The 27468-nt window shown below is 39.1% G+C and overlaps 3 protein-coding genes across 9 annotated transcripts in view; all 3 read right to left on the bottom strand.

Moving 5' to 3' along the window:
* Window positions 1–4560, bottom strand: part of LOC118825936 (NACHT, LRR and PYD domains-containing protein 3-like) — a 31631-nt gene extending 27071 nt beyond the window's left edge. Inside the window, exons 1-3 of the mRNA XM_036596801.1 lie at window positions 4266–4560; window positions 1454–1561; window positions 1246–1362 (exon numbers count right to left, since the gene is read on the bottom strand). Coding sequence (XP_036452694.1) covers window positions 1246–1362; window positions 1454–1551 — 215 coding nt within the window. The 5' untranslated portion in view covers window positions 1552–1561; window positions 4266–4560. The remainder of the gene's footprint in view (window positions 1–1245; window positions 1363–1453; window positions 1562–4265) is intronic.
* Window positions 1–27468, bottom strand: part of LOC118825974 (E3 ubiquitin-protein ligase TRIM39-like) — a 424414-nt gene that overhangs the window by 59157 nt on the left and 337789 nt on the right. The gene's annotated exons all lie outside the window — the stretch shown is intronic.
* On the bottom strand, window positions 16182–22423 carry LOC118825946. Of its 6 annotated transcripts, XM_036596821.1 has the most exons (18): window positions 20916–22423; window positions 20706–20837; window positions 20518–20622; window positions 20252–20344; window positions 19976–20080; window positions 19725–19817; window positions 19461–19553; window positions 19185–19289; window positions 18922–19026; window positions 18646–18750; window positions 18104–18208; window positions 17841–17945; window positions 17580–17684; window positions 17314–17406; window positions 17051–17155; window positions 16790–16894; window positions 16524–16616; window positions 16182–16352 (listed from the first exon to the last, which is right to left on the bottom strand). In XM_036596821.1, exons 1-18 carry the CDS (start codon window positions 21055–21057, stop codon window positions 16240–16242), a joined length of 1902 nt encoding a protein of 633 aa, XP_036452714.1. In that variant the 5' UTR covers window positions 21058–22423; the 3' UTR covers window positions 16182–16239. The 6 variants fall into 6 exon arrangements, with proteins under 6 accessions (XP_036452714.1, XP_036452718.1, XP_036452717.1 ...); XM_036596825.1 differs by lacking the exon at window positions 16524–16616; XM_036596824.1 differs by lacking the exon at window positions 17314–17406.

Genomic DNA, 27468 nt, shown 5'->3' with positions numbered 1-27468 from the left:
AGTATGGCTGCCACATGCCAATTAAGCCCAATTTAGGTTTATCTTATTTCACCTAAGTGGCTACAGATCGGGCTTGCTTTTGCCAAATCTCAGGAAACTTAACAGACCCACACCTCACATGATTTTGTGGAAGTCCACCAAGTTTGATACTGATAGTTCAATAGCAGGCGCTATAATAACCAAAAATCTCAGCTGAGCTTACCCTTAGCAGTCTACATAATTGGTCCACTTTATAAGCAAATTATTAAGAACAACTCAATCATTGGACAAATATGGCCACCGCTGGCCAATAAGCTTTCAACAGATATTTGGAGGGCTTAGAAATGACCAATCATTACACAAACTGAATGATGTGTCCTCACAGAAAATCTCTAAAAGCCTATAACGTTTGACCTCAATTGGCCATGAGGTGGTGCTATATAACATAAACAAGAATAAGTCCTATAAATAAATTTCATACCACACACTAACTCAGACATTTTATCACACAAATCTACTAAAATTCTTTAAAGTTTTTCTGTAATTGGTCAATGTTTGAAAAAATAGCTTTTTGAACTGGTCTATGAACTTAAATGAAACTGTTTCATAATTGGGTATAAAACAATCAGTGGAGATTATAGGTAAACAGTTATCAAAAAAAATCTTGACTTTACTGCAAAGAAAGGCCACAAGACATAAATTACTCTGTTCAGCCATGCTTTTTTGACATAAGGGGCTGCAAACCATCAGTCTTTCTCTGATTATAACCAAATTTGAAATATTGTACAAAATGATCGCCTGAGGAAGCATGTAAAGTTTCGATTAAATTGGCCTCCAAGGGCCCCTACAATGCTTAATCGAATGCGAATTTACTTAAATATCAGTATTCCTTTCTATGATTGAAATAAAGAAAAGATAGTAGTTTCAAACGACAAATCTGATTAATATCTAAAACTTTGCAATAATATGTCTTAATATAATATGTCTCTATGAATTTGATTCCTGATGCCAGTTGACAGCCTAATAGCAGAGAAGTCTAATTTGGCTGTGCCGTTTTAATGAAAGTGCAGTTCATCCTTGTTTAAACTCTTGACCAAAGTTTTACTACAGTGCAAGCAGTTACTCACACATGCTGGGCTTCTGTCATTTGCTGCTGTGAACGTATGACTCCCAATAATAGCTAAACAGCTGTTTAGTGTTTCACCTGCACCACAGTTCGGAAGAAGCATCTTTACATGTCATTCTTGAGTGTCACATCATCCTTACCTGAACTCAGTAGGACTGTTATCATCTCTGAAGTATATTATTTCCTCTTTTGACTGGTCACTTTTCATGGACACACAGCTGGGTTCAGGTGAGTCAGATCTCTTACCCTCAATCAGTCTAAAACACAAACAGTATCAGACAAACTGTCTTACATGGTGGTGAACTAGAGAACAAACTCACTTTACACCAGATCACATTATTCTCTCACCTCTCAGCTTCCTGTGTGTCCTGTTCCTCAGAGCAACTCATTTTGGAGGTCATCTCTCCTCTTTCAGGTTTCACCGAATCCTGCAATGTGCTCTCCATGTCTGAAATGCTTTTAGTCAAAGTCAGAAAGTAAATTCTGTTTAAAACTGAACTAATCACCTCTGTTCTTTCTCCTCAAACACTACAACAAACAGATGCTGCTAAAGATTTCACTTTCACTATAAAGCACTTTAGACTGGCTCAGTCCACCACAGGAAGAACTGCTGGGAGGATGAAGAGGAAGGAGTGATGTGTTGCCCGACCAATAGGCCCTTTTCACGGAGTTTGACAACGTGTTTCCGCTTTCTGCCTCTCCCTCTCTCTCTAACACATTCTCTATGTATCTAAATTAGTTTAACTGGTTAAGCCTGTTTGCATATGACCACATCACTGCGTTGCTGTGGCACGAACTGCAGAGGGAGGTCAGGAAGTGATTTTCTACTTGGGAGGCCTGCTGCACCGTTTAAGGTGGAACAGGTAAACTGGCGATAAAAAACAAAAAATACGCAGACAATGTATTAGAGATTGTAGTCCATCTGTTTCTCAGCATAATTTGTTTACTCCTTCATCAGTTCACAGGACCACAGAATAGGTACCATCTGGGAGGTGGTTTCCTTCTCAGTACTGCAGTGATATTGACATGGTAGTGGTGTGTTATTGAGGATTGTATTGGTACAACTGGACCAGTTTTAAAACACTGTGTCCACTCACTGTGTACACTTACATACTGTAGGCGGGGGGTGGTGCCTCCATCCAGTAGGGGTTATTTGTAACACTTTATCTAGGAAGATCGATTAAGTGACAGGATCTGTGTCCCCACCCCCGATACTTTCAGTCTCAATACTCACCCGGGTAGTATACTGGTACCTATCTTGCTGCAAAAGATGATCAGTGTGTATGTATGCGAAAGATATGGCAAGGTGGGCTTCAGGAATTATCTGGATCACGGTAGCAACCTGAAGTGTGAAATGTAAGCTGGACATGTATTAGTCAGACCTAGCATTAGACCCGCCCTCCCCAGATGTAACAAGACAGGTGAGACGCCCCTACTCCTAGATAAATGTAGAATTAGAGATATACAGCAATTACCAAAAAAAGGAATATTTATTTTTTAAAAAATGAATTTTAAGTGCTTGTTCTCTTAGTTTCAGCTCACTTTTCCTTTTGGAAAAAAAGAAATAAATAAAACTGTGCAATTAATACCAAAATACGAGGCAACAAACGGCAATGACCATATAAAGCTTGTGGATTCAATCTGTTATACAGTATTATCCTTTCTCTCTTTTCAAAATAAGACCAAAGAGCAAACAAAACAGAATTAACCATAAAGGGCTTACAAGTTCTAAAAAGAAAAATAAAAACTCTCTTTCACTCTTTTATGCGGAGCCCCGGAGGGGACGGATGTAAAAAAAAAGTTATTAATTCGAGGGAACGTTTTGCAGTTCGTACGCACGTTTTCCTTTATTCATGGTCATGATTTCTCTAATCGTTCCCTCGTCTTCTTTTAAACGTGCGCACGTTTTCTTTACTTCGTGGGTACGTTTTTGTTTATTCGTGATCACGATTTTCTAATTCGTTCTCTCGTTTTCTTTTAATGGTTGTCATGCTTTATTTTTAACTGAATGCACGTTGTTTATTTTTTTGATTTGTGCGCAAAATCAGTGTTTTTTGTCTGGTGCAGAAGTAACTAGCAGCTCCCTGAGACGGTCTGACGGGTTTTGGTGAGTTAGACTGATGAGATAATGAGATGCTCATCAGGTCTGATTCTGATTTGGGGGGTTATGAGGAAACTGCAGCTCCTCTTCACAGCAAACGGCCCTCAGATTCATCAGTGCAGCTGCAGTTTGGTGGTGAAATGAAGTAAGACAATAAACTACAACCACAATCTTCACTAAACTGCACTGTCTAATGATCATATTTAACAGAGATAGAGACACTTTGCGCTGTTTCTGCTCCCGCGACAAGCTGCGGTGTTAGAGCTCATCATACAATTACAGGAAGAAATGATCAGCGTCAACGTTTCAACAAACTCAAATTAAACACACACAGACACATTAATGTGGGGTGAGGTCAAATGGCGGGAGATTTTAATAGATCTATGGATCAGATGTAGATATATTAATGTGAGGATGTTGAAACGCTGATCATTTCGTCCTGTAATTGTGTGATGGTCCCTAACACCGCAGCTTGACCGGGAGCAGAAACACCGTGGGCCGTTTGCTGTGAAGAGGAGCTGCAGTTTCCTCATCCCCCCAACCCCAAATCAAAATCAGACCTGATGAGCATCTCTGTTCATTATCTCATCAATCTAACACGTCAAAACCCGTCAGACCGTCTCAGGGAGCTGTTATCAAAATACAAACAACCTGCATTCAGTTAAAAATAAAACACGACCACGGTTAAAAGAAAACGAGGGAACGAATTAGAAAATCGTGATCACGAATAAAAAAAACGAACCCACGAAGTAAAGAAAACGTGCGCACGATTAAAAGAAAACAAGGGAACGATTTAAGAAATCGTGACCACGAATAAGAGAAGACGTGCGTACGAACTACAAAACGTTCGCTCGAATTATTATTTTTTTTTTTTACCTCCGTCCCCTCCGGGGCTCCGTACTTTTAGCTTGTAAAACGATTTAAAACAAGGGAAGGAACAGTTACTCTTCCAAACAGTTATAACGTTACAATCAATAAGCAGAAATATTAGCCTTTTTACTTTTATGCAACAGTGCAAGTGATTCAGTCTCTGATAATAAGCAGAAAATGGAACTCAACTGCCAGTCTGAAGCGGAGGGACTGATGCTGGATGATGTCTCTGAATGGCAGGGAGACCTCCTCCTAAACAGAGCTGAAGAGAGTGAGGCGCATCAAATGCCCGCATTACGTTCACAGCAAATGGCGCCCGCTGCAACTCGCTCCTCTTTCAGTTCCAAGGAGCCACTCAGTCCACAAAGCAGAACGACACTACCAGCTCAACTTTTAAGTCCTTGTATAAGGATCTCAACAGAAAATATGAGCTTGAAACACACTCAAACACTGAGCTGCTGTCACGCCTTCTCTCTCGCACAGCGCGCTCTCTTAGCTCCGCCCACGAAGGCCACTGATGGGCTACTCGCTCCTGGCCAGACCATTATATAAAAGATCAGCTTCAAAATAAGAACCCATGTATATTATAGGCCCTCTACAATACCTACCTTGTTAGTCCTTTTAGAGGTAAAGTTAGACATGTGAGCTCATCTGTTACTGCCCAGTTTGTTATTTTCTAGTTCTTCATCAGTGCCTACAGGACGCTGTTGGCTGGAAATCTATTCTCAGTCCAGCAAATACACTTAAGTGTTAAAAGATTCAAGTAACACTACGGAGTGACTCTGTGCAACACCACACATATTACCATGTCAGCATCACTGCAGTGCTGAGAATGAACCACTACACAAGTAATGCCCGCTCTGTGAGGGTCCTGACCACTGAAGAACAGGGTAAGAAAGTATCAGAGAAACAGATGGACTTCAGTCTGTAACTGTAGAACTACAAAGTGCACCTATATAGTAAGTGGAGCTGATAAAATGGACAATGAGTTTAAATCTAGGGTAGCTGTACATAAAGTGGCCAATGAGTGTATAAACATAATCAAGCACAATGGTGTACTGCACACTCGACTTTTATTGTGTATTTTGCTTTAACTGTTTATTTGTATATGGTAACCTATATACTTGCTATTCCACCCATTTTGTCTGTGCAAGTTCTGTATATTTTTGTAAGACAATTAAAGCTGTTGTTTCCAAATAATTTCTAGTGTTGTCATTGAAATTCATGTATGCATAGAGGTGAGCTTAAAGAATCAGTGACTTTTACAAAGTAATACTGGCTTAAGAGAGACGAGCAGGCGAGTCTAATCAGAGCAGCAGAGCAGAGTTTTCTACTCCTGTACTTTAGACTGCAGTGTTTTTCTGATCTAACTCACCTGATTAACCAGCAGCTCTTCACTCAGCACTTCAGCAGCTCCAAATGAGTCTGATAGAGCAGAGAAACACTCAGTCCTGCAGGTCAGGATGCAGCGCTGCACACGCACACCCGGCGCCCACTGCACTTTCACACCATCTGATTCATCACTGATGATTGTGTTGATCGACTCTGATTGTCCCACCAAAAGTCCAGCAGCTCCAGATGAAGATGCTGAAGTGAGTCCTGTAATAAACTGTGACTGAGAGAGAGATTCCTCTCATTACTGTCCATTTCTGTAGGAGTTAGAGGTAAATATTCTCTATAGAGGCCTGAGATGCTGATTAAACATTATGTAGCTACTGCTGTCTGTTTAATAAGACTGTAAAACGTTTAGAAAAATCATAACTTCACTCCAAACATCTCTGAATGTAGAACAGATTAAAATCAGGTGAGCAAACTGAACAGGTTACAACGACAGAAGCAGAACCTCAAATGAGCCATAATTCCTCAGCATCTCTGAGTGACTCCAGTGACCCTGACTGATGAAAACACAGGACTGCTGTATCAGGTTATTTTACTTGAAAAATCTCACAAAAAATCACGCTGTATTTTCTCCACTCTTTAAGATCTTGAGCTCTTCTTACTCAGACCTGCACTGTCTTTCTGTCTTCAATCACATTGGTTTCTTTATCAATATGACGTTTGTGTCTATTAGACTTTATGATGTTCATGATGTTCCTACGTTTCTCCAGGTTTCCACCAAAGTTCAAGCAGCTCAGATGAAGAAAGCTGGAAGATTAATGGTTTAATCTGACTGAGTTTGAGAGAACCTGATAGTTTCTATTTAAACTGGACTCATATTTGATTTAGTAGAAGGTGTTGCAGCTCCTGAAGGGATTTTAGAGGAACTCTGTTACAGTAATGATGTATTTCTATTTGGTCTTTAACATGTACTGTATTCTGTATATACTGTACAGTCTGTTCACACTGAAAAGCTCAGTATTTTCATCATCATGTTTAAAACTGTTCAATCTGTGTATTGTCGCTGTCCAATGAAAACCATGTATCTCCATTTGTGTTGATTTTTATTTGTCTGCATCATTTTAACACACCAGCTGTGTTTTATGTTGTGTGTAAGTTTCATGATGAATGGACCAATAGAAATGCTCTAAAATCATTTAGAATAAAATCCTTTACATTAACTTCCACTGAAAGGTAAGAGTGTTTTGCCTCCTCCTGTAAAGTTACTGTTGTGGAGATACTTGTTTTTCTTTGGACAGTGACGTTTTTCTGTTTATACAGTTTCTTATTGCACTTTCAGCTGAAATCTGACCCTGTAAATATTCACTGTTTACACTCAGATTTATTTCTCTGTCTTTCTTTATACTGTTTTTATTTCATGTGTTTCTTTATAGTTGTGTCTGAGTAACGAATAATGAAATTCCCTACAATAAAAACAAACTAATCCGGACTCTGAGTGTAGTTTCTCTGTCCTGCACTTGTGAACAAACACTGCTTTAATTCTGTTAAAGCTAAAAGCATTTATTTCGTAAACTGATGTAATACTGACCTCTGCTGGCCATCAGTGTGAACCAGTTCCTGCTGTTTTCCTTCAGAACTCGCCTGCAGAGCTGAAGGTACAAGCAAATAATGTCTGATTACAATAAAAGGATTTTCTCCAAATAGTCATAAAGATGTGACCTAAGATTTGATGGTGTTGGAGTTTATCAGAGTATAAAATGATGTAGAACCTGGTTATTTGGTTTGGAGGAACAAAATATTTAAAAATTCATTGCTAGAATTATTTTCTTGCAATGAATTCTCACCCAGGACCACTTAGACATGTCATGATCCAAAATAATTCCAAAATATTTAGTGTGCCTTCTGTTATATTAGCCTTGTGGACGAGTATAAACATGTTCTTGAGTTAAACGTATGAGCCTCAGTGAGTCTTTCAGTCAATACAGTTTTCTGTCACAACTGAAAGACCTTTAAATTCATCTGATGAGACACAAACACACACATATTCAACAGTTTACTCAGAAATAAGGATATAACAACACTCTGTCTGTATCAGACATACAGTATACGAGGCTGATGTACAATAACCATCACATTGTTCACAGGCCACAATGGAAGCATCAGCCTTTCATGGTAAAGTTAACTTTTTCAAAACTTTTCACACCCTTTTCTGCAGAGACGTGCAGCTCAGCACAGCAGATCATTTCATGTTCAAGAAGCTCTACAGATATAAAAACACATCTGGACATAAACTCACTCCATCAGACCATCAACACTAGAGCTCTTACAGCAGGGATACTGTCAGTCACAGCACAGTCACCTCAGAAACACTACTGACTGTTGGCATTAAGGCAGATCCACTGTGTTATGTACATCTATGATGTAGTAAAGGGGAAACTCCTCTGAAGCTCAGTTTTGTATTGTAGTTTATTATTCTTTGGCTGATCATGTAAACAAGACTGAAAAAAGAGGATCAGGACAGAAGCTGGTTAGTAGTGTTTTCAAGGCTTGGAATTAAGTAAATTAAATAAATTAAGTCTTTGTTTGTTACTATATTAACTTTTTTTATGTTGAACTGACACCTTTTTAACAGTGAATGAAAAAAAAACATTATTACATCAGAAAAACAGTACAAAACAGAATAATATATCTTTATTGTATAAAATAAATGAATAATAATAAGTAAAAAATACAGAACTTTGCTTTATCCAGCAAAGAAAACAGTTACAGACACTCTAAATACTCACTGTACCTGCTCTGCATTATTCAGTTACATGTCCTCTCCCTCGTGTTTATACATGAGCACTTGCTGATTATGTTCTGGGCCCATAATGCACTGTCCATTAGAAACAAAATAACTCCAAAGGTGACCACTTTGTATAAAAGGTCAACAACTGGGCTGGACAGCAATTAATCAGCAGTTAATCTCTAGAATCATTATTATTATTTGGGCTGTGATTGTTGTCTGATATAGTATTTATAGTTTAGCAAACTAAAGAATTTTGGAAATTATAATCACTGAATGTGTTCAGAATTAGAAGAAGTGAAAACTGTTGCTGGTTTCTTCCTGTCCGCAGTTGAGATGCTGCTGCCCCAGCAGACACTCCATAGAAGATGGCTGATGCAACCACTGTGTCGAAGAAGGTCCTCAGCAACACTCCAAACCACCTCTGTCTCCTGAGCAGGTAGGGTCAATAGAGTCAGCTTTGGCCTTTCCTGTAAAGTGCACTAGTGTTATCTGACCAGTCCAGTCAATTGTTGAGGTAAAAACCCAGGTACTTATAAGAGTCCACTCTTTCAATGTCCCTTCCCTGAATGTTCACTGCTTTATTGCTTTATTGTGAAATGAACAGAGTGATGTGGTGATGTAGTGTGTTAGGTGACTGGTTCATGGCAGGAAAACACTGAGAATGATGTGCTCTGTCAGAACATGTCAGAGTTCAGTTGGTGTGAGGCGTCATAGGTGTGTGTGTATCATGTATTTTACAATGGCTTCAAACGCGGCTCAGCCAATCAGATTTGAGGACCAGAACTATCCGTTTTATAAGAAACCTTTTCCAGTATCTGTGGATCGGTGAAGAAACAAGACAAAAATGTATGTATGTGTTTATCTGAGCTGCGCAGACTCAGGGCTTGAACCTAGTGTTTCTCCACGCGCTGCACTGGGACGTAGAGGCCGTCACCTGTTTCACATTAAACTTTAGACAGAGGAAATTTCTAAACCCTCTACATGATCATAATATCACAGGCTGTAAAAGCGTCTGCTGTGTTCAGTGTCTCTGTAAAACCCACCTGTACAGCTCTCTGAGGGGTTTCTCAGTCTCAGTAATGTCTGGATGACTCTCTTCACCTCTGTTAAAGGCCCTGTTCTTATTCTTTCTTTCCTCTTACATCTTCTGTTTCTGCTCTTCTGGTGATCCATTTTCCCTCCAACAGCTGTTCTTCTCCAGCAGCTCTCTCTGCAGTGCTCTTCAGAAACTCTGTCACTCTCACTGTGCTGCTGTGTGACTTCTGCAGGGGGAAAATCTGGGTTCAGTGCTGTCAATCATTAGTTGAATCTTTCAGTCAACACACATTACCAGCCAATGTGCTTCTCACTAGCCAATCAGGAATATAAGCTGGTTCTTTTTTGGCCCAGCCACTGGTCTCTGTCTCACCAGCAATGGTTCTTGCTTGATTCGCTTCTACTTTCAGGCCATCCTGTCATCATTATAGTAGTTAAATCACAGAAGTGCTTGTTAACATGTAAAAATACAAATGATGTAAACCAGTAAACTAAAAAACATTTCCAGATTAACTTTCCCAACAAGTGGTTTAGTTCCTTTTCTACTGTGGGGTTCAAACTACACCACCAAGACAGGAACACAGGCTTGTGGATGAGGTTCAGCTTATTCTGCAGTGATTACAGCAACAACAACATGAGGCTTCATTCATACTGTGGTCAGTTTATCTGTTCACAGCTAACAGTGTTACAGTGTACTTGTGAATATGAAATATTAGTTGAGTTTCACCTCAACTGTAACAGAGTGAATACACAGAAATCAGAGAAATACTGCCATCTGGTGGAGAAACCCCAAAACAACCTGAACCTTTTCTATAGCCTTCTACCTCATAGATACAGCTTTTACCAGTAAAAACTGGAATTATAAGCATAAACATATAAAAATATAGAAAAGAAATAATGACAGTGTGCCCTGATTGGTGTTCTTGTTTTGCGCTTCTTTTGTTTTGACGTTACGTTATGGTTTTATACACACATAAACCAAAAGGAGCGACAGATTTCCCATAATGTAGTGGAGTAAAAAGTGAGATATTTGACTTTGAAATGTAGAGTGAAAGTAAAAAGTCACCCAAAATGGAAAAACTTCAGTAAAGTACAGATACACAAAAAAACTACTTAGGTACAGTAATGAATTACATTTACTTAGTTACTGTCCACCACTGGATATAATTCAGTTTCAAAATTGGGGGATATATGATGAGCTTTAACAATGATATAGGCCCAGTGTATATGAATGTATTCATAATTATAGTATACATTAGGGTGCATTAAATGGTCAAAACTACTAATCTGCATCATAGCCCTGGTTCAAACTTGGTGTTGGCACTTGTCAGATATTGTTGAATGAAATCTAATTGGAGTGAGGGCTGCATTATGAGCTGTAATATAGACCCTGGTATATGCATATATTCATAATTACAGTATAATGTTTTGTTCAATGTAAGACACCTCAAGATTTCCACCACAGATATGTTTCAAGCTTGATGTGCCTTCATATCACACACAAAACTTTACCTGTACCTGTAGAAAAGACTGTGTGAACACTTTTCAGATGACGTAAAGCATATCTACATTGGAACTGAATGCATATTGTTATTAGTATTTTAGTTGGTTGCAAGAATGTTGACTGTGGCCATAAACAATAAACATAAACAATGTGTTCGCAAAGCAGAATCATAATACTCCTAAAATTAGAGCACAAACTAACTAAGGACAGCCTGACCGCACTGAAAAGCATACCGCATCATAATGCTACTTTATTATGATAATCAGAAAAGGCGCTGAGGGATTAAAACTAACATATTTACATAGCTGTGCGATAAACTAGCTAGCTAAGCTGGTCCAACCTACCAACAGATGAGACAGTCAACATAAGTATTACTTGGCAAGTCCAGTGATGAAGATTAAAGGTAGCCTGATAAACTCATTTATGAGATATAACATTATTTCATGCTTATTATTTTTATTTTTTACGTTTCAGGCCTGATGTTTGTTTTTTTAGTAGAATGGTTGAAAGCTATCATGCCCTCCTCTTAAACAGCAAGCAGACGTCTATTAATAACGTTAGCACAGCAATAGCTAGTGGAAGAGGGCGTATCCCATTTCCGCAGTGGACGTCTCATTGGCTTACTGGTTATTGGATTTAAGGCACTGCCCAACCATACAGGTCTCAGATTCAAAGTGGCCAATTAACTGAAGTCGGCGCCAAATTCCGAACACTCCACCCGTTTTCAGAATCAGTTCATTTCCAGGAGCAGCAGCGGTTACGGCAGGTTTAGTGAACGAGTTTAGAAAGTTAACTGAAAGAGGCAAATCAAAGAAAAGACAGTTAAAACTGATAAAGGCGTCAGAAATTAAAAAGCAGAAAATGTATAGACTCCTATGAATGGTGAGATAACTTTAAAACTGAAACAAGCCTGAATTTAGTTTGTCCTTTCTGTCATTATGGATTCTTTTTAATGCGTAATACATATAGAATAGGCTATTTTTAAAACATTACACTGTCCTTCTCTTTATTAGGTTTATTAGGCTACTTGGTCCTGTTTAACAGGCTTTTTAGACTTTTTTTTTGTCAATTGATAAATTTATTTCATTTACTGCAAATATAAATCAGTACCACATGTTAAAGTGCATGGTTTAATCGTAGGAAGAAAGCTGCGAGCCAGATCTTGGATTACACTGGTTCATATTAAATGAACAACCTTGAAAAGATACTGACATTACTGAAACACAAACCTCATGTAAGCTGTGTACATTTATTAGTTTATGTGTTTCAGTTCATTTCATAACTGATGTGTGACGTGTCAGCAGACGTCCCACAGGAACCGGAGTAGCACAAAAGCTGTTAGCACAAGTCCATATTCAGCCATTCACTAATTCCTCTCTTTGAGTGGATGAAGTTCATTTACAGGTTAGGAACAACACAACGACAGCACAATTCTGACAAGCAAACAACAAGAAAGAATGTTTTTCAAAATGTCTGTGACGACCGTCTGAGTCCACACACGAATTTGAAAAGCCCATTCTTGCTAAATCTACAGTGAAGAGTTACAGCCTACTGTATGTTTTGTGTTGCGAGATTTTCACAGGGTTTGCGACTGAGGCAGGTTGACATGATGGCGGATGGTATAGCAGGGAGCTCTACCACCTTATCAAAGAGAGAGAAAGGTATGCATTTTTTTGAACACAAATCATTTGTTATCATTCCTCAATATAACATGTATCCATTGGAATAATATATACACTATATGGACAAAAATATTGGGACACCTACACATCACACCTACTGGAGCTTTTATAACATCTCATTCTAAATCCATAGGCATTAATATGGAGTTGGTCCCCCTTTGCAGCCATAACAGCTTCCACTCTTCTGGGAAGCTTCCTACAAGACTTTGGAGAGTGTCTGTGGGAATTTTTGTCCATTCATCCAGAAGAGCATTTGTGAGGTCAGACACTGATGTTGTTCTTCCACACCAAACTCACCCAGCCAGGCCTTTATGGAGCTGCTTTGTGCACTGGGACTCAGTCATGCTGGAACAGAAAAGGTTCTTCCCCAAACTGGTCCCACAAAGTTGGAAGCGTAAAATTGTCTTGTTCTGCTGAAGCATTAAGGTTTCCCTTCACTGGAACATACTGATCATGTGATCGGTCAACGCTTTTCTGATAAACAATCTGAGGTTTGATTTTGTTCTTAAATATTCTACATGATTCATTTCTTCATGACTGTTTTCCAGCCTCTCCTTATTCCTTGCAATTAAACAGGCTGTTTTTGTTACAGTGCCTTTAATACTGATGTCTATATGTAAATAAGCTCTGCTGTGATTGGCTGTCCTGCATTGTTCAAAAACCAGTTTAATTCAATTTTGAGTGGGTGGGGCTAAACTGCTGTAGGCAGAATAGGTGGATACATACATGAATAGATTGCAGCTTATTTTACATATTTGGACTGTATGGACTGCTGGACCTTTGAAACTGCAGCAGGGTTTATATACAACTTTGAACTAATTAATTTTTCAAAAGTGAGGAAAAAGCTTTTCTATGATATGGACCCTTTGAATAAATAACAACTCTAATAAACCCTGTATTCTCTCAGCAGGTTATTCAATAAAATGTCTGAAAAATGGATTACAGTAAGAATAAAGAATAAAGAGGCTGCAAGACAGCAAGATATTTTAATATTTTTATTTGATGCTTTGTTGATGCTTTTGTGTGTATATGTGTGTGTGTGTGTGTGTGTGTGTGTGTGTGTGTGTGTGCAAGCAAGCAAGCAAAGTTTATTTATATGCAGCTTTACAGAAAAATCAGCATTACAGAAAGAAAAGAAAAAAGAAAGAAATCCGGGTCCGAGCCCCCATGAGCAAGCCAGTGGCGACAGTGGCAAGGAAAAACTCCCTAAGAGCAACAGGAAGAAACCTTGAGAGGAACCAAGACTCAGAAGGGGAACCCATCCTCCTCTGGTCGACACCGGATAGCAAACATAGTTAGTGTAAAGTATTATAGTACAAAGTGGGAAAAACAGGTGGGGCAAAAGTTCATTTGATTAGTTTATGATAGTGTAGCGGCAGCAGCAGCATCTGAGGGTAAGGACTGCACAGCGTTGTACAGCATGAAGCTCAATGTGCATTTTTTTCTTTTAAATGTGTTTGTGTGTGTCAGTTTTAGTGTGTCATTTATTTGTTGTGTGTGTGTGTGTGTCATTTTGAGTGTGTGTGATTTCTTTTCAATTTGTGTGTGGGTGTGTGTGTGTGTGTGTGTGTGGAGTGTGTGATGTCTATGGGTGGCCATTTAGGGTGAAATACACTAAAACACTCACACACACCACTGAAACACACACCACTGAAACACTCGCACACACCACTGAACCTCTCACAAACACCTCTGAAACACTTGCACACATTGCTGAAACACACACACACACACAGGAAACACTCACACACACCCCTTAGACACTTGGATGAACCACTGAAACACTCGCACACACCACTGAAACACTCACAGATACCCCTAAAACACTCGCACACACCACTGAAACACTCGCACACGCAATTGAAACACTCATACACACCCCTGAAACAGTCGCACATGCCACTGAAACACTTGCACACACCCTTTAGACACTTGTATGCACCACTGAAACACTCGCACACACCATTAAAACACTCACATACACCACCGAAACACTCACACACACACCTGAAACACTCGCACACACCACTGAAACACTCACACACACCCCTGAAACACTCGCACACACCAGTGAAACACTCACACACACTCCTGAAACACTCACACACACCACTGAGACACTCGCACACGCCACTGAAATACTCAGACACCACTGAAAAACTTGCACACACCATTAAAACACTCACACACACCAGTGAAATACTCACACACACCATTGAAACACTCACAGACACCACTGAAACACTCACACACACCACTGAAACACTCACACACACCCCTGAAACACTCACACACACCACCGAAACACTCACACACACCCCTGAAACACTCACACACACACCTGAAACACTCGCACACACCACTGAAACACTCACACACGCCATGGAAACACTCGCAAACGCCACTGACACACTCACACACACCACTGAAACACTCACAAATACCAGTGAAACACTTGCACACATCGCTGAAACACACACACACACCAGTGAAACACTCACACACACCCCTTAGACACTTGTATGCACCACTGAAACACTTGCACACACCAGTGAAACACTCACACACACCTCTGAAACACTCACACACACCAGTGAAACACTTGCACACATCGCTGAAACAGTGCAGTGTTTCAGGGCTGTGTGTGTGAGTGCAAGTGTATCAGTGTATTTCAGTGTTAAAGGCCACCCACAGATTTCTTCTTTCACTTTTTGTGTTTCTCCATTTGTTCTTCTCTCTGTCTCTGTCAGGTTCTTTGTCTCGTTTCTCCTCCACATCTCTCTCTTCCTCCATCAGTGTTCAGAGTGGAACCATCCTGTCCTCCAGACTGTTAAGGTGTACGGCACTGCATTAGATTCATCATCCAGACTTCCTCTTCCACCATCAGCGTTCCTCTCTGTCCGTGGAGGAGTGCACTCCATTCGAGGACCTTCTCTTGTGTTTTCCTCTCTCCATCCTGTCCTCCAGACTGTAAAGGTGTACGGCACTGCATTGGATATGCCATCCATCTGTTGCTGCACCTGTCTGGGACAGAACACCTGCCTGTGTTCATCCTCACAGTTCTTTATGTCGTTCTGTTCAGAAGAACCTCTTGGAAGAAAGACTTGTTGGGTTCTCTATAAAAAAACATGTTTAATAGTTTAGTGACTGTGACTAGGACTAAAAGATTCACAGTTTAGGGACCAAGACTAGGATTAAAAGATCCACAGAATAATGACCATGACTAGAAGTAAAAGATCAACAGATTAGAGACCATGACTAGAACCAAAAGATTCATAGTTTAGGGACCAAGACTAGGACTAAAAATCCATAGATTAGAGACCATGACTAGAACTAAAAGCTGCACCTGTACCTGTTCTCTTTTCCAATAAGGATGTTGTCTTGTCTTCTTGTGTCTCTCTATCTTCTTGATATCCATTTCAGCTAGAGAACAAAATTAGATAAATCAGTAACCAAGCCTTTCTCTCATAGTCTGTCCTGGGATCCTTGGTTACCATAACAAACTCTTAGCAACACCCTACCAACCACATGTACCACAGCAACCTATTATCAACCTATTATCTCATGATGCTGATTATGAGAATGGACTATTCTCATGATGGATTCCTAAGAGGTCTTTGAGGGTTTTGGTAGCCAACGTCATCTCGTTGTCTGTGTTAAAATTAATATCAGCATTAATAATATCAGCATTAATAATATCAGCGTTTACCCTGTTAACTCAGAGTGATCATGATGCTGATCATGAACATGGACTCTTCTTCTCACCCATAGCTGTGGTGTTAGATGTTCCACAATCTTGTCATCTGTTCATTTCATTTACTTACCCAGATGTTCCTTGTCAGGTTCCTCCTCAGCGTCCTCACAATTGATGCCTAGGAGGTCTTTGAGGGTTTTGGTAGCCAACATCATCTCCCTCGTCATCTCATTGTCTGTGTTAACATTAATATCAGCATTAATAATATCAGCATTAATAATATCAGCGTTCGTCCTGTTAACTCATTGATCATGATGCTGATCATAAGAATGGACTCTTCTTCTCACCCATAGCTGTGGTGTTAGATGTTCCACAATCTTGTCATCTGTTCATTTCATTTACTCACCCAGAGGTTCCTTGACAGGTTCCTCCTCAATGTCCTCCCGATGGATTCCTAAGAGGTCTTTGAGGGTTTTGGTAGCCAACGTCATCTCATTGTCTGTGTTAAAATTAATATCAGCATTAATAATATCAGCATTAATAATATCAGCGTTTGCCCTGTTAACTCAGAGTGATCATGATGCTGATCATAAGAATGGACTCTTCTTCTCACCCATAGCTGTGGTGTTAGATGTTCCACAATCTTGTCATCTGTTCATTTCATTTACTTACCCAGATGTTCCTTGTCAGGTTCCTCCTCAGCGTCCTCACAATTGATGCCTAGGAGGTCTTTGAGGGTTTTGGTAGCCAACATCATCTCCCTCGTCATCTCATTGTCTGTGTTAACATTAATATCAGCATTAATAATATCAGCGTTCGTCCTGTTAACTCATTGATCATGATGCTTATCATAAGAATGGACTCTTCTTCTCACCCATACCTGTGGTGTTAGATGTTCCACAATCTTGTCATCTGTTCATTTCATTTACTCACCCAGAGGTTCCTTGACAGGTTCCTCCTCAGCGTCCTCACAATTGATGCCTAAGAGGTCTTTGAGGGTTTTGGTAGCCAACATCATCTCCCTCGTCATCTCATTGTCTGTGTCAAAATGAATATCAGCATTAATAATATCAGCATTTTCCCTGTTAACTCAGAGTGATCATGATGCTGATCATGAACATGGACTCTTCTTCTCACCCATAGCTGTGGTGTTAGATGTTCCACAATCTTGTCATCTGTTCATTTCATTTACTCACCCAGAGGTTCCTTGACAGGTTCCTCCTCAATGTCCTCCCGATGGATTCCTAAGAGGTCTTTGAGGGTTTTGGTAGCCAACGTCATCTCATTGTCTGTGTTAAAATTAATATCAGCATTAATAATATCAGCATTAATAATATCAGCATTTGCCCTGTTAACTCAGAGTGATCATGATGCTGATCATAAGAATGGACTCTTCTTCTCACCCATAGCTGTGGTGTTAGATGTTCCACAATCTTGTCATCTGTTCATTTCATTTACTTACCCAGATGTTCCTTGTCAGGTTCCTCCTCAGCGTCCTCACAATTGATGCCTAGGAGGTCTTTGAGGGTTTTGGTAGCCAACATCATCTCCCTCGTCATCTCATTGTCTGTGTTAACATTAATATCAGCATTAATAATATCAGCGTTCGTCCTGTTAACTCATTGATCATGATGCTTATCATAAGAATGGACTCTTCTTCTCACCCATAGCTGTGGTGTTAGATGTTCCACAATCTTGTCATCTGTTCATTTCATTTACTCACCCAGAGGTTCCTTGACAGGTTCCTCCTCAGCGTCCTCACAATTGATGCCTAAGAGGTCTTTGAGGGTTTTGGTAGCCAACATCATCTCCCTCGTCATCTCATTGTCTGTGTCAAAATGAATATCAGCATTAATAATATCAGCATTTTCCCTGTTAACTCAGAGTGATCATGATGCTGATCATGAACATGGACTCTTCTTCTCACCCATAGCTGTGGTGTTAGATGTTCCACAATCTTGTCATCTGTTCATTTCATTTACTCACCCAGATGTTCCTTGACAGGTTCCTCCTCAATGTCCTCCCGATGGATTCCTAAGAGGTCTTTGAGGGTTTTGGTAGCCAACATCATCTCCCTCGTCATCTCATTGTCTGTGTTAACATTAATATCAGCATTAATAATATCACCATTATTAATATCAGCGTTCGTCCTGTTAACTCATTGATCATGATGCTTATCATAAGAATGGACTCTTCTTCTCACCCATAGCTGTGGTGTTAGATGTTCCACAATCTTGTCATCTGTTCATTTCATTTACTCACCCAGATGTTCCTTGACAGGTTCCTCCTCAATGTCCTCACGATGGATTCCTAAGAGGTCTTTGAGGGTTTTGGTAGCCAACGTCATCTCATTGTCTGTGTTAAAATTAATATCAGCATTAATAATATCAGCATTAATAATATCAGCATTTGCCCTGTTAACTCAGAGTGATCATGATGCTGATCATAAGAATGGACTCTTCTTCTCACCCATAGCTGTGGTGTTAGATGTTCCACAATCTTGTCATCTGTTCATTTCATTTACTTACCCAGATGTTCCTTGTCAGGTTCCTCCTCAGCGTCCTCACAATTGATGCCTAGGAGGTCTTTGAGGGTTTTGGTAGCCAACATCATCTCCCTCGTCATCTCATTGTCTGTGTTAACATTAATATCAGCATTAATAATATCAGCATTAATAATATCAGCGTTTGTCCTGTTAACTCATTGATCATGATGCTGATCATGAACATGGACTCTTCTTCTCACCCATAGCTGTGGTGTTAGATGTTCCACAATCTTGTCATCTGTTCATTTCATTTACTCACCCAGAGGTTCCTTGACAGGTTCCTCCTCAATGTCCTCACGATGGATTCCTAAGAGGTCTTTGAGGGTTTTGGTAGCCAACGTCATCTCCCTCGTCATCTCATTGTCTGTGTTAAAATTAATATCAGCATTAATAATATCAGCGTTTGCCCTGTTAACTCAGAGTGATCATGATGCTGATCATGAACATGGACTCTTCTTCTCACCCATAGCTGTGGTGTTAGATGTTCCACAATCTTGTCATCTGTTCATTTCATTTACTTACCCAGATGTTCCTTGACAGGTTCCTCCTCAGCGTCCTCACAATTGATGCCTAGGAGGTCTTTGAGGGTTTTGGTAGCCAACATCATCTCCCTCGTCATCTCATTGTCTGTGTTAACATTAATATCAGCATTAATAATATCACCATTATTAATATCAGCGTTCGTCCTGTTAACTCATTGATCATGATGCTTATCATAAGAATGGACTCTTCTTCTCACCCATAGCTGTGGTGTTAGATGTTCCACAATCTTGTCATCTGTTCATTTCATTTACTCACCCAGATGTTCCTTGACAGGTTCCTCCTCAATGTCCTCATGATGGATTCCTAAGAGGTCTTTGAGGGTTTTAGTAGCCAACGTCATCTCATTGTCTGTGTTAACATTAATATCAGCATTAATAATATCAGCATTAATAATATCAGCGTTCGTCCTGTTAACTCATTGATCATGATGCTGATCATGAACATGGACTCTTCTTCTCACCCATAGCTGTGGTGTTAGATGTTCCACAATCTTGTCATCTGTTCATTTCATTTACTCACCCAGATGTTCCTTGACAGGTTCCTCCTCAATGTCCTCCCGATGGATTCCTAAGAGGTCTTTGAGGGTTTTGGTAGCCAACGTCATCTCATTGTCTGTGTTAACATTAATATCAGCATTAATAATATCAGCGTTTGCCCTGTTAACTCAGAGTGATCATGATGCTGATCATAAGAATGGACTCTTCTTCTCACCCATAGCTGTGGTGTTAGATGTTCCACAATCTTGTCATCTGTTCATTTCATTTACTTACCCAGATGTTCCTTGTCAGGTTCCTCCTCAGCGTCCTCACAATTGATGCCTAAGAGGTCTTTGAGGGTTTTGGTAGCCAACATCATCTCCCTCGTCATCTCATTGTCTGTGTTAACATTAATATCACCATTAATAATATCACCATTATTAATATCAGCGTTCATCCTGTTAACTCATTGATCATGATGCTTATCATAAGAATGGACTCTTCTTCTCACCCATAGCTGTGGTGTTAGATGTTCCACAATCTTGTCATCTGTTCATTTCATTTACTCACCCAGAGGTTCCTTGACAGGTTCCTCCTCAACGTCCTCATGATGGATTCCTAAGAGGTCTTTGAGGGTTTTAGTAGCCAACGTCATCTCATTGTCTGTGTTAACATTAATATCAGCATTAATAATATCAGCATTAATAATATCAGCGTTTGCCCTGTTAACTCAGATTGATCATGATGCTGATCATGAACATGGACTCTTCTTCTCACCCATAGCTGTGGTGTTAGATGTTCCACAATCTTGTCATCTGTTCATTTCATTTACTTACCCAGATGTTCCTTGTCAGGTTCCTCCTCAGCGTCCTCACAATTGATGCCTAGGAGGTCTTTGAGGGTTTTGGTAGCCAACATCATCTCCCTCGTCATCTCATTGTCTGCATTCACATAAATAAATTTGATCATTTTTCCAGCTGATTTCATTCCTGATACATTTCCACTGACCATTTCCATTACTCACCAAAAGATTGGTCATCACCTGTTTCACCATCGTCCAAGTTGCTGTGAGGGTCCTCCTCAGAGTCCTCCAGAGAGATGCTCATGAATTTGTTGGTGGCTTCAGCCTCCGCTTCATCAGCCGCCATCTCATTTTCTGCTTTAATACAAATAAATACTTTCAGTATTCCAGCTTTTTCATTTTTATTGTAGATGTTTTATGTTCGTTACTCACCCAGAGGCTGGACATTTGCTGGACACCCCATCTGGATCTCCTCGTCAAACAGGATCTCTAGGAGCTCACTGATGGCTTTAGCTTCGTCATCATTGGTGCTCACTAGATTATCTTGAATGAATTCAGACAGATTAGAGCTCATATTAAGCTTTAATATTAATTATATGTGTCAATATCATCTCACTATTTGTTCATTTCTTTACTTACCCAGATGTTCCTGCAGATGTTCCTCCACATTGTCCTCCACTGAGATGCTCATGGGCTCATCGATGGATTCAGCTTCAGCTTCAGCTTCAGCAGCCTTCTTTGGCTGGGCACTCGCTGATAGAGCATCAGCAAACAGGACCTCCAGGAGCTCTCTGATGGCTGTAGCAGCATCATCATTGGTGCTCACTGGATGATCTAGAATGAATTCAGACAGATTAGAGATCATATTTAGCTGAATTCCTGTGTTAATATAAATTAAGGGTGTTTTCAGACCTGAAAGTCCTGATCAAAGTCCAAACTGAGGTTCATGTGTTTGTTACATTGTAATCATTTGATCCAGCTCGTTTTGGTTGCGATTTAACGAGCGCACTAAAGAACTCTGCATGACACACCTATGTCCTGATATCATCACCACCGTGGGCTGTGTCTCCCTGTACTGGACACCGATTGGTTTGTAGAGGAGAGTCTGATGTCAGCGTGTGGTCAGTTCAGCTGCTTGTCTTTTACGTTTGGAGAAAAATGTTGACTTTTGACTTTTTCGTGAGTCCAAATTACAAATAAATACACCGTCTCCTCCCCGTGAGCTACCGCGGCTCATTTTACTCTCTTCTGGTTCTTTTTCTTCCTCTATTGTTTGATGGGTGACGACAGCCTGACTCAACTTCCTATAATTGGTCCGAAAATGTGAACCATCCAAAAAAGTGCTTTCACACTGCAAATGAACCGAACCATGGCTCAGTTTGATCTGGACCAAGACCACCTCTTTTAGACCGACCAAATGTTGGCCCTTTGATCTGAACCATGGTCTGAGGAAACTTTCACACATGCAGTTTTGCTTCAGACCAACTTTAAAAGTCTGAATGTCCGGAACAAACAAAGGAGGTGTGAAAGCAACCAGAATTTGTTAGCATCATCACGACATCTGCTCATCAACTTTACTTACCCAGAGGCTGGACACTCGCTGGATACTCCAGCTGGATCTCCAGGAGCTCACTGATGACTCCAGTCTTGTCATCAGTTATGCTCACTAGATTATCTTGAATGAAGAATTAAAACAGATTAGAATTCACATTTTAATATGAACTAAATGTATTTCCACCATGACATTGTTAATTTCTTTACTTACCCAGAGGTTCCTCCAGATGTTCCTTCTCATTGTCCTCGACTGAGATGCTCATGAACGCATCGATGGCTTCAGCTTCAGCTTCAGCAGCCTTCTTTGTAATCATCTCATTTTCTGCTTTAATACACATAAATATGGTCAGTTTTCCAGTTTTTTCATTTTCATTGTAATATTTTTATTTCCTTTACTCACTCAGAGGCTGGACACTCGCCATCAGAGCTTCAGCAAACAGGACCTCCAGGAGCTCTCTGATGGCTGTAGCAGCATCATCATTGGTGCTCACTGGATGATCTAGAATGAATTGAGACAGATTAGAGATCATATTAAGCTGAATTCCTGCTTTTATTTTAACTAAATGTGTTATTATCATCGTACTATCTGTTCGTTTTCTTTACTTACCCAGATGTTTCTCCAGAGGTTCTCCAATCATCATCACTGTCTCAGTTTCTGTATATAAAAATACAGTCAAATATGACGGGCACTGAATATTATTGAGTTTTGAAAATTATTTCAAAAACACCCTCTTAAGATGTATTTTCCAGTTATTACTCTGAAATATTCAGTTCTTTTTCCAAATTATTCAGTATGAAATATGAATTTTTCCATATCTCATATGAATTCAGTATTTACTATGAATCATTATGTGAGTATTGATAATTATTCAGTCTCTGTTATGAACGTTCCATGATTATTTTGAAATATTCTTTACCTCCTATGATTTATTCACTATCCATTGTGAATTATACAGCACCTACTATGAATTATTGACTATCAGATTTTATTTATATAATGACTTCTGTGAATTATTTAGTATCTATTATAAATGATTATATATTTATTATGAATTATTTCATATGCACTACGAATTATTTACTGTCCACTATGAATATTCAGTATCCACTATGAATTTTTGAGTATCAGCAATGAATATTTAGTGACTACTACAAATTAATCTATGAATTTTACAGTGCCTGCTATGAAGATGTGGTGATTCCTATGATTGTTCAGTATGTACTATGAACGCTACTATATCCACTATGAATTATACAGTATATATTACAAATTATAATGTAACTACTACAAATTCTTCTGTATGCATTATGAATTTTTCAGTAACCATGGTGAATTATTTAGTGTCTACTATTAATATTTAGTGACTACTATGAACTACTTAGTCTTCATTATACATTATTTATTATTTGCAATGAATTATTCAGTATCTACTTTGGATATTTAGTCACAGCTATAAATTATTCAGTACCCACTATGAATTTTACAGTGTCTACTATGAATATTTGGTGTTCATTACTTTTATTCAGTGTCTGTTATGAATATTATCTCATTAACTCACTCAGAAGCTGCTCCATGTGTGTCTCAACCTCATCCAGCAGCGTATTCATTAGACGTTTTTTGGTTTCATCCGTCTCTTCAGTGAGGTTCTGCTGTTGTGGAGGTGCCGTGTTCTCCGGCGTCTCAGGAGAGATGCTTTTAAGGCTGCCGGACACGAGGCCTACTGGCAGGTCCACAACATCAGCCTCTTCCTCCAACTTTGCTGGCTGCTGGATTGTTTGGCTCCTTTTTTCTTCTTCTTCTTCGTCTTTGTTCTTGTTGTTCTTCCTTGCTTTCTTCCACTGCATCTTCCATTTCCTCCCGCTCCTCTTCTTCTTTCCTTTCTTTCTCTTCTCACTCTGCTGCTCCTCCTTTCTCTCGCTGTCTGTGTCCGAGTCCTCATGGACTCGGCAGCACAAGAACCAGAGGCAGCTCATTGTAGCAGTTGATCTCTTCGCGGCTCCACATGGAATGTTGTGGAACAGCCGTGTGACGGAACTTATCTGCATCACCTTTATGACATCACAGCCTGTAGCCTTTAGTCCATTATGACGTCAGAGCACATTGTACATTATATTACGCTCACTGCTGACCAATGAGGGAGAAGCTACAGTCAAGTGGACAGAATGTAGTGACCCTTGAGGAAGAGAAATACATTGAAAACACTTCATCATAACTTTCAATAACATACCATTAACTAATGATCAATAGCTGTGAACCAATGATGAGTTCATGAGAATTTGAAAATGAACAAATGTCTACAAATGACAGTTCATGTAGTTACCAATGCATGTATTCATATTTACAAATATGTTAATGAATCACTTGCTCATCAGAATTGGAAAATGAATAAATGACTAGATAATGAGGCTTTGAAAACGAGCAAATGTTCATCAATGATAGTTCATGTTGCCAATGTGTCCATTCATACTTTCAAACATGAACAAATCATTAGTTTTTAAGAATTTGAAAAGGTTCATAAGTTCATGATTGGCAGCTTGTGTATAACAGTGTGCTGTCTCAGAACAGTGTGTGGCGCTGCTACAAGTGTATAACACACAACGGTGCTGCTGTGGTTCTACATACCTCAGTGTCACTGCTAGGCTGAGAGGGCTCCAACCCCCAAAGGTATCCAATCAAGAGCAGCTCTGTGCTCCTGTTCACCTACAATGTGCTTCAGCAAGGCAGATGTGTCTAATAAAGTGACAGCAAGTCTGTATTATGGCTAAATATTGAGGTAAGATATAATAATCATATAATCAAAAAAGATCTTTTAGTTCTGGGCCCTTTTCAGTGCACAAAGTAAGTTAAAACGGTTCATAATTAGATTATATGTACTTACAAGTCATGAATAAATATGTATAACTCATATATGCATCAGTTATAGACTTTTTTGCAGTACCTGAACTAAAGTTGAAACTCTTCATTATTGGTCAATATTTCTAAAGGCTTACAACCTATTAGTGAATATGGACTTTCATATGCATGTTAACACATTATCACTCCTAACATACACTCATGTATGATTGGACGTCTCCATACAATAATTCGTAATTAAGAAACATTAATTGATTATATATAAACCTTTTGACAGTACCTACTCCAAAGTGAACCACGTTCACTATTTCTTAAATGCTGTAAATGTTTATCAGCCACTGGCATTTAACACATATTTATCATCAGTGAATTCAAACTAGGCCAAGAGTGAAATTAAACAATGACTTTAATTGGCTTTTGCTCACCAATTACAAATAAACAATGAATAATAATAATAATAATTAATAATTAATAATAAGGATTAAAGCATGTATTTAGAGAAGAAAAATACATTTTATGGTTCTTTTTATTAGATTTTATTATATCTACCAGTAAACCCACTTAATTTTTTTAAATATTTTTTTCAAATATTTCCATTATTTAAGCAATTTCGAATAACAAAAACACATTAAAACATTTCATCATGTATAAATAATAATTCATTATGAAAAGTACTTTTCTCATCATGATATTCAAGAATTTTATTAGATGGTCATCAGTGCAGTCCTGTTGTGGATCTTTTTCCACGATCACTCAGAATCTGGTAACACTTTCTATGAATGTCACGTTTATAAGAATCTATAAACACATTCATAACGCATTATAATGCATTCATAAGGCATTATAGACATGGCTATACATATTTATAAAAATGCATAACACGTTATAGCTATGTTTATTATGCATTATGAATTGCTATCATAATGCATTAGAAGCTGTGTTCATAATATGTTATACGTCAATACCAAAGGAATTCAGTCCCAGCTGGCATAGTGCATTATAACTAACAAAGCTGCCTACTTATGAACACACACATGAATTATACATATTTTGAGTGGCTTATAGTTATTTATAATGTATTATAACACGTATTTGTACGTTCCAAGTAAAGTGGTAGAATTTCATCATGGGAATAAATTATTAATGACAGATCTATGATATTTTAACTCAGTTTTAAGTTGTGTTTGTGAGTTTAAAGTAAAAGAAGGCATATTTCATACAAAATAAAGTTTATTTAAACCAATACTAAAATTGTTTAACTTCTCAGAATATTAGTAAAGTTCAAATTTTCTTAAACCATAAAAAGATTTAAACTAATGTCAGACATTTACTGCAATTAACAGCTTGAGCACTAAATAATAAACAGTCTGTTGTACTGTTGTAAAAAAAGAAAATGACTAAAACCAAACATTTCATGCACCTACTAAGACCAGGGACTGAGAGATAACTTAAGTGCTGATTTTTTTCAGCAGTTACACAATGCATATTTCCTAATGTCATGCAGCAGGCGGCCTATTATGTTAAACCTACGGCGCCTTCCCAGCCAGTACTCCCACTCAATCACCTTCAAATGTTCTTTCAAGAGTTCTGTGGTACGGTTTCCACGATGCCTCCATACTTCCACCTTAAATGTCTGCCATGCACGTTCCAAGTGTTGTGTGTGGGCTCTGGTGTTAGGGTCCAGAAAATGTCTTTTGTGGCATACAGTGTGATGCTGAAATTCTGCATCTGTCAGGGCCTGCTGATAGGCTCGCCATTCATCTGTGATGATTTGAGAGCCGCTTCTCACGTGTTGCATAATGGTTGGCAGGAGGTCTTCTCTTGAACGGCCTTTCACCACCTTCAAAACTGGCCTCCTTGACTTTGGCCTTACTTCTAGTAACCCCAGGACCCACTTTTTTGTGCGATGCCAGGCAGGTCCAAAACGTCCCCTGTTGGACAGCAGGAAAAATATCAGGAACATCTTTTTAACAACAAAATTAACCTTACACTTTACCCAGCTTGACTACTCTTGTCTTAGTAAATGTTGACAAACAAAAAATATATGAACACTCACTTTCCTACTGTATCTACAAGTCCTTTTATCAGATCCAGTTATCAGAAAGAAGCATTTTGTACATCTTCAGTTATAGATTGAAATCCATCTGTTTCTCTGCCTTGCTTGTTAGTTAGCTTGTCTTTACTCTGTTCATCGATGGTCAGCTGCATTATTCTCACTGCACTGCAGTAACACTGACATGGTAGTGTTTTGTGTGTTCGTGTGCAGCCTATACATAGTGGATCAAAAACAGCACTATGCTGTTGCTGGGGTCACTGTTGGGCTGAGAATAGTCTGTATACAGCCAACAGGTGGTCCTGAAAACAGAAACTGATGAAGGACTAGAGGATGACTAACACAGATTGTGCAGCATCAGATAAGTTATCATCTCTAACTTTACATGGTGGAACAACAAGGTAGGTATGGAGAGTAAGCATGCAGTTTTTAAAAACTTCAAACCTGTACCAACATAAAACACACAAACATGCCACTACCTTGTCAGTGTCACTGCAGTGCTGAATGATCCACTACCCAAATAG

The sequence above is a fragment of the Colossoma macropomum genome, unplaced genomic scaffold (genome assembly GCF_904425465.1).
Source record: "Colossoma macropomum unplaced genomic scaffold, Colossoma_macropomum, whole genome shotgun sequence".
NCBI lineage: Eukaryota > Metazoa > Chordata > Actinopteri > Characiformes > Serrasalmidae > Colossoma > Colossoma macropomum.
Note: the sequence above shows the minus strand (reverse complement) of the source record. Positions and strands in the feature narration are given on the sequence as shown.

Coding starts and splice junctions, on each gene's coding strand:
- LOC118825946 (XM_036596821.1), bottom strand. CDS start 21,057: ATGAGCTCTAATCTGTCTGAATTCATTCAAGATAATCTAGTGAGCACC. Junction 20,081..20,251: donor ACCTGTCAAGGAACCTCTGG/GTGAGTAAATGA, acceptor ATGTTAACACAG/ACAATGAGATGACGAGGGAG. Junction 18,209..18,645: donor ACCTGACAAGGAACATCTGG/GTAAGTAAATGA, acceptor ATGTTAACACAG/ACAATGAGATGACGAGGGAG.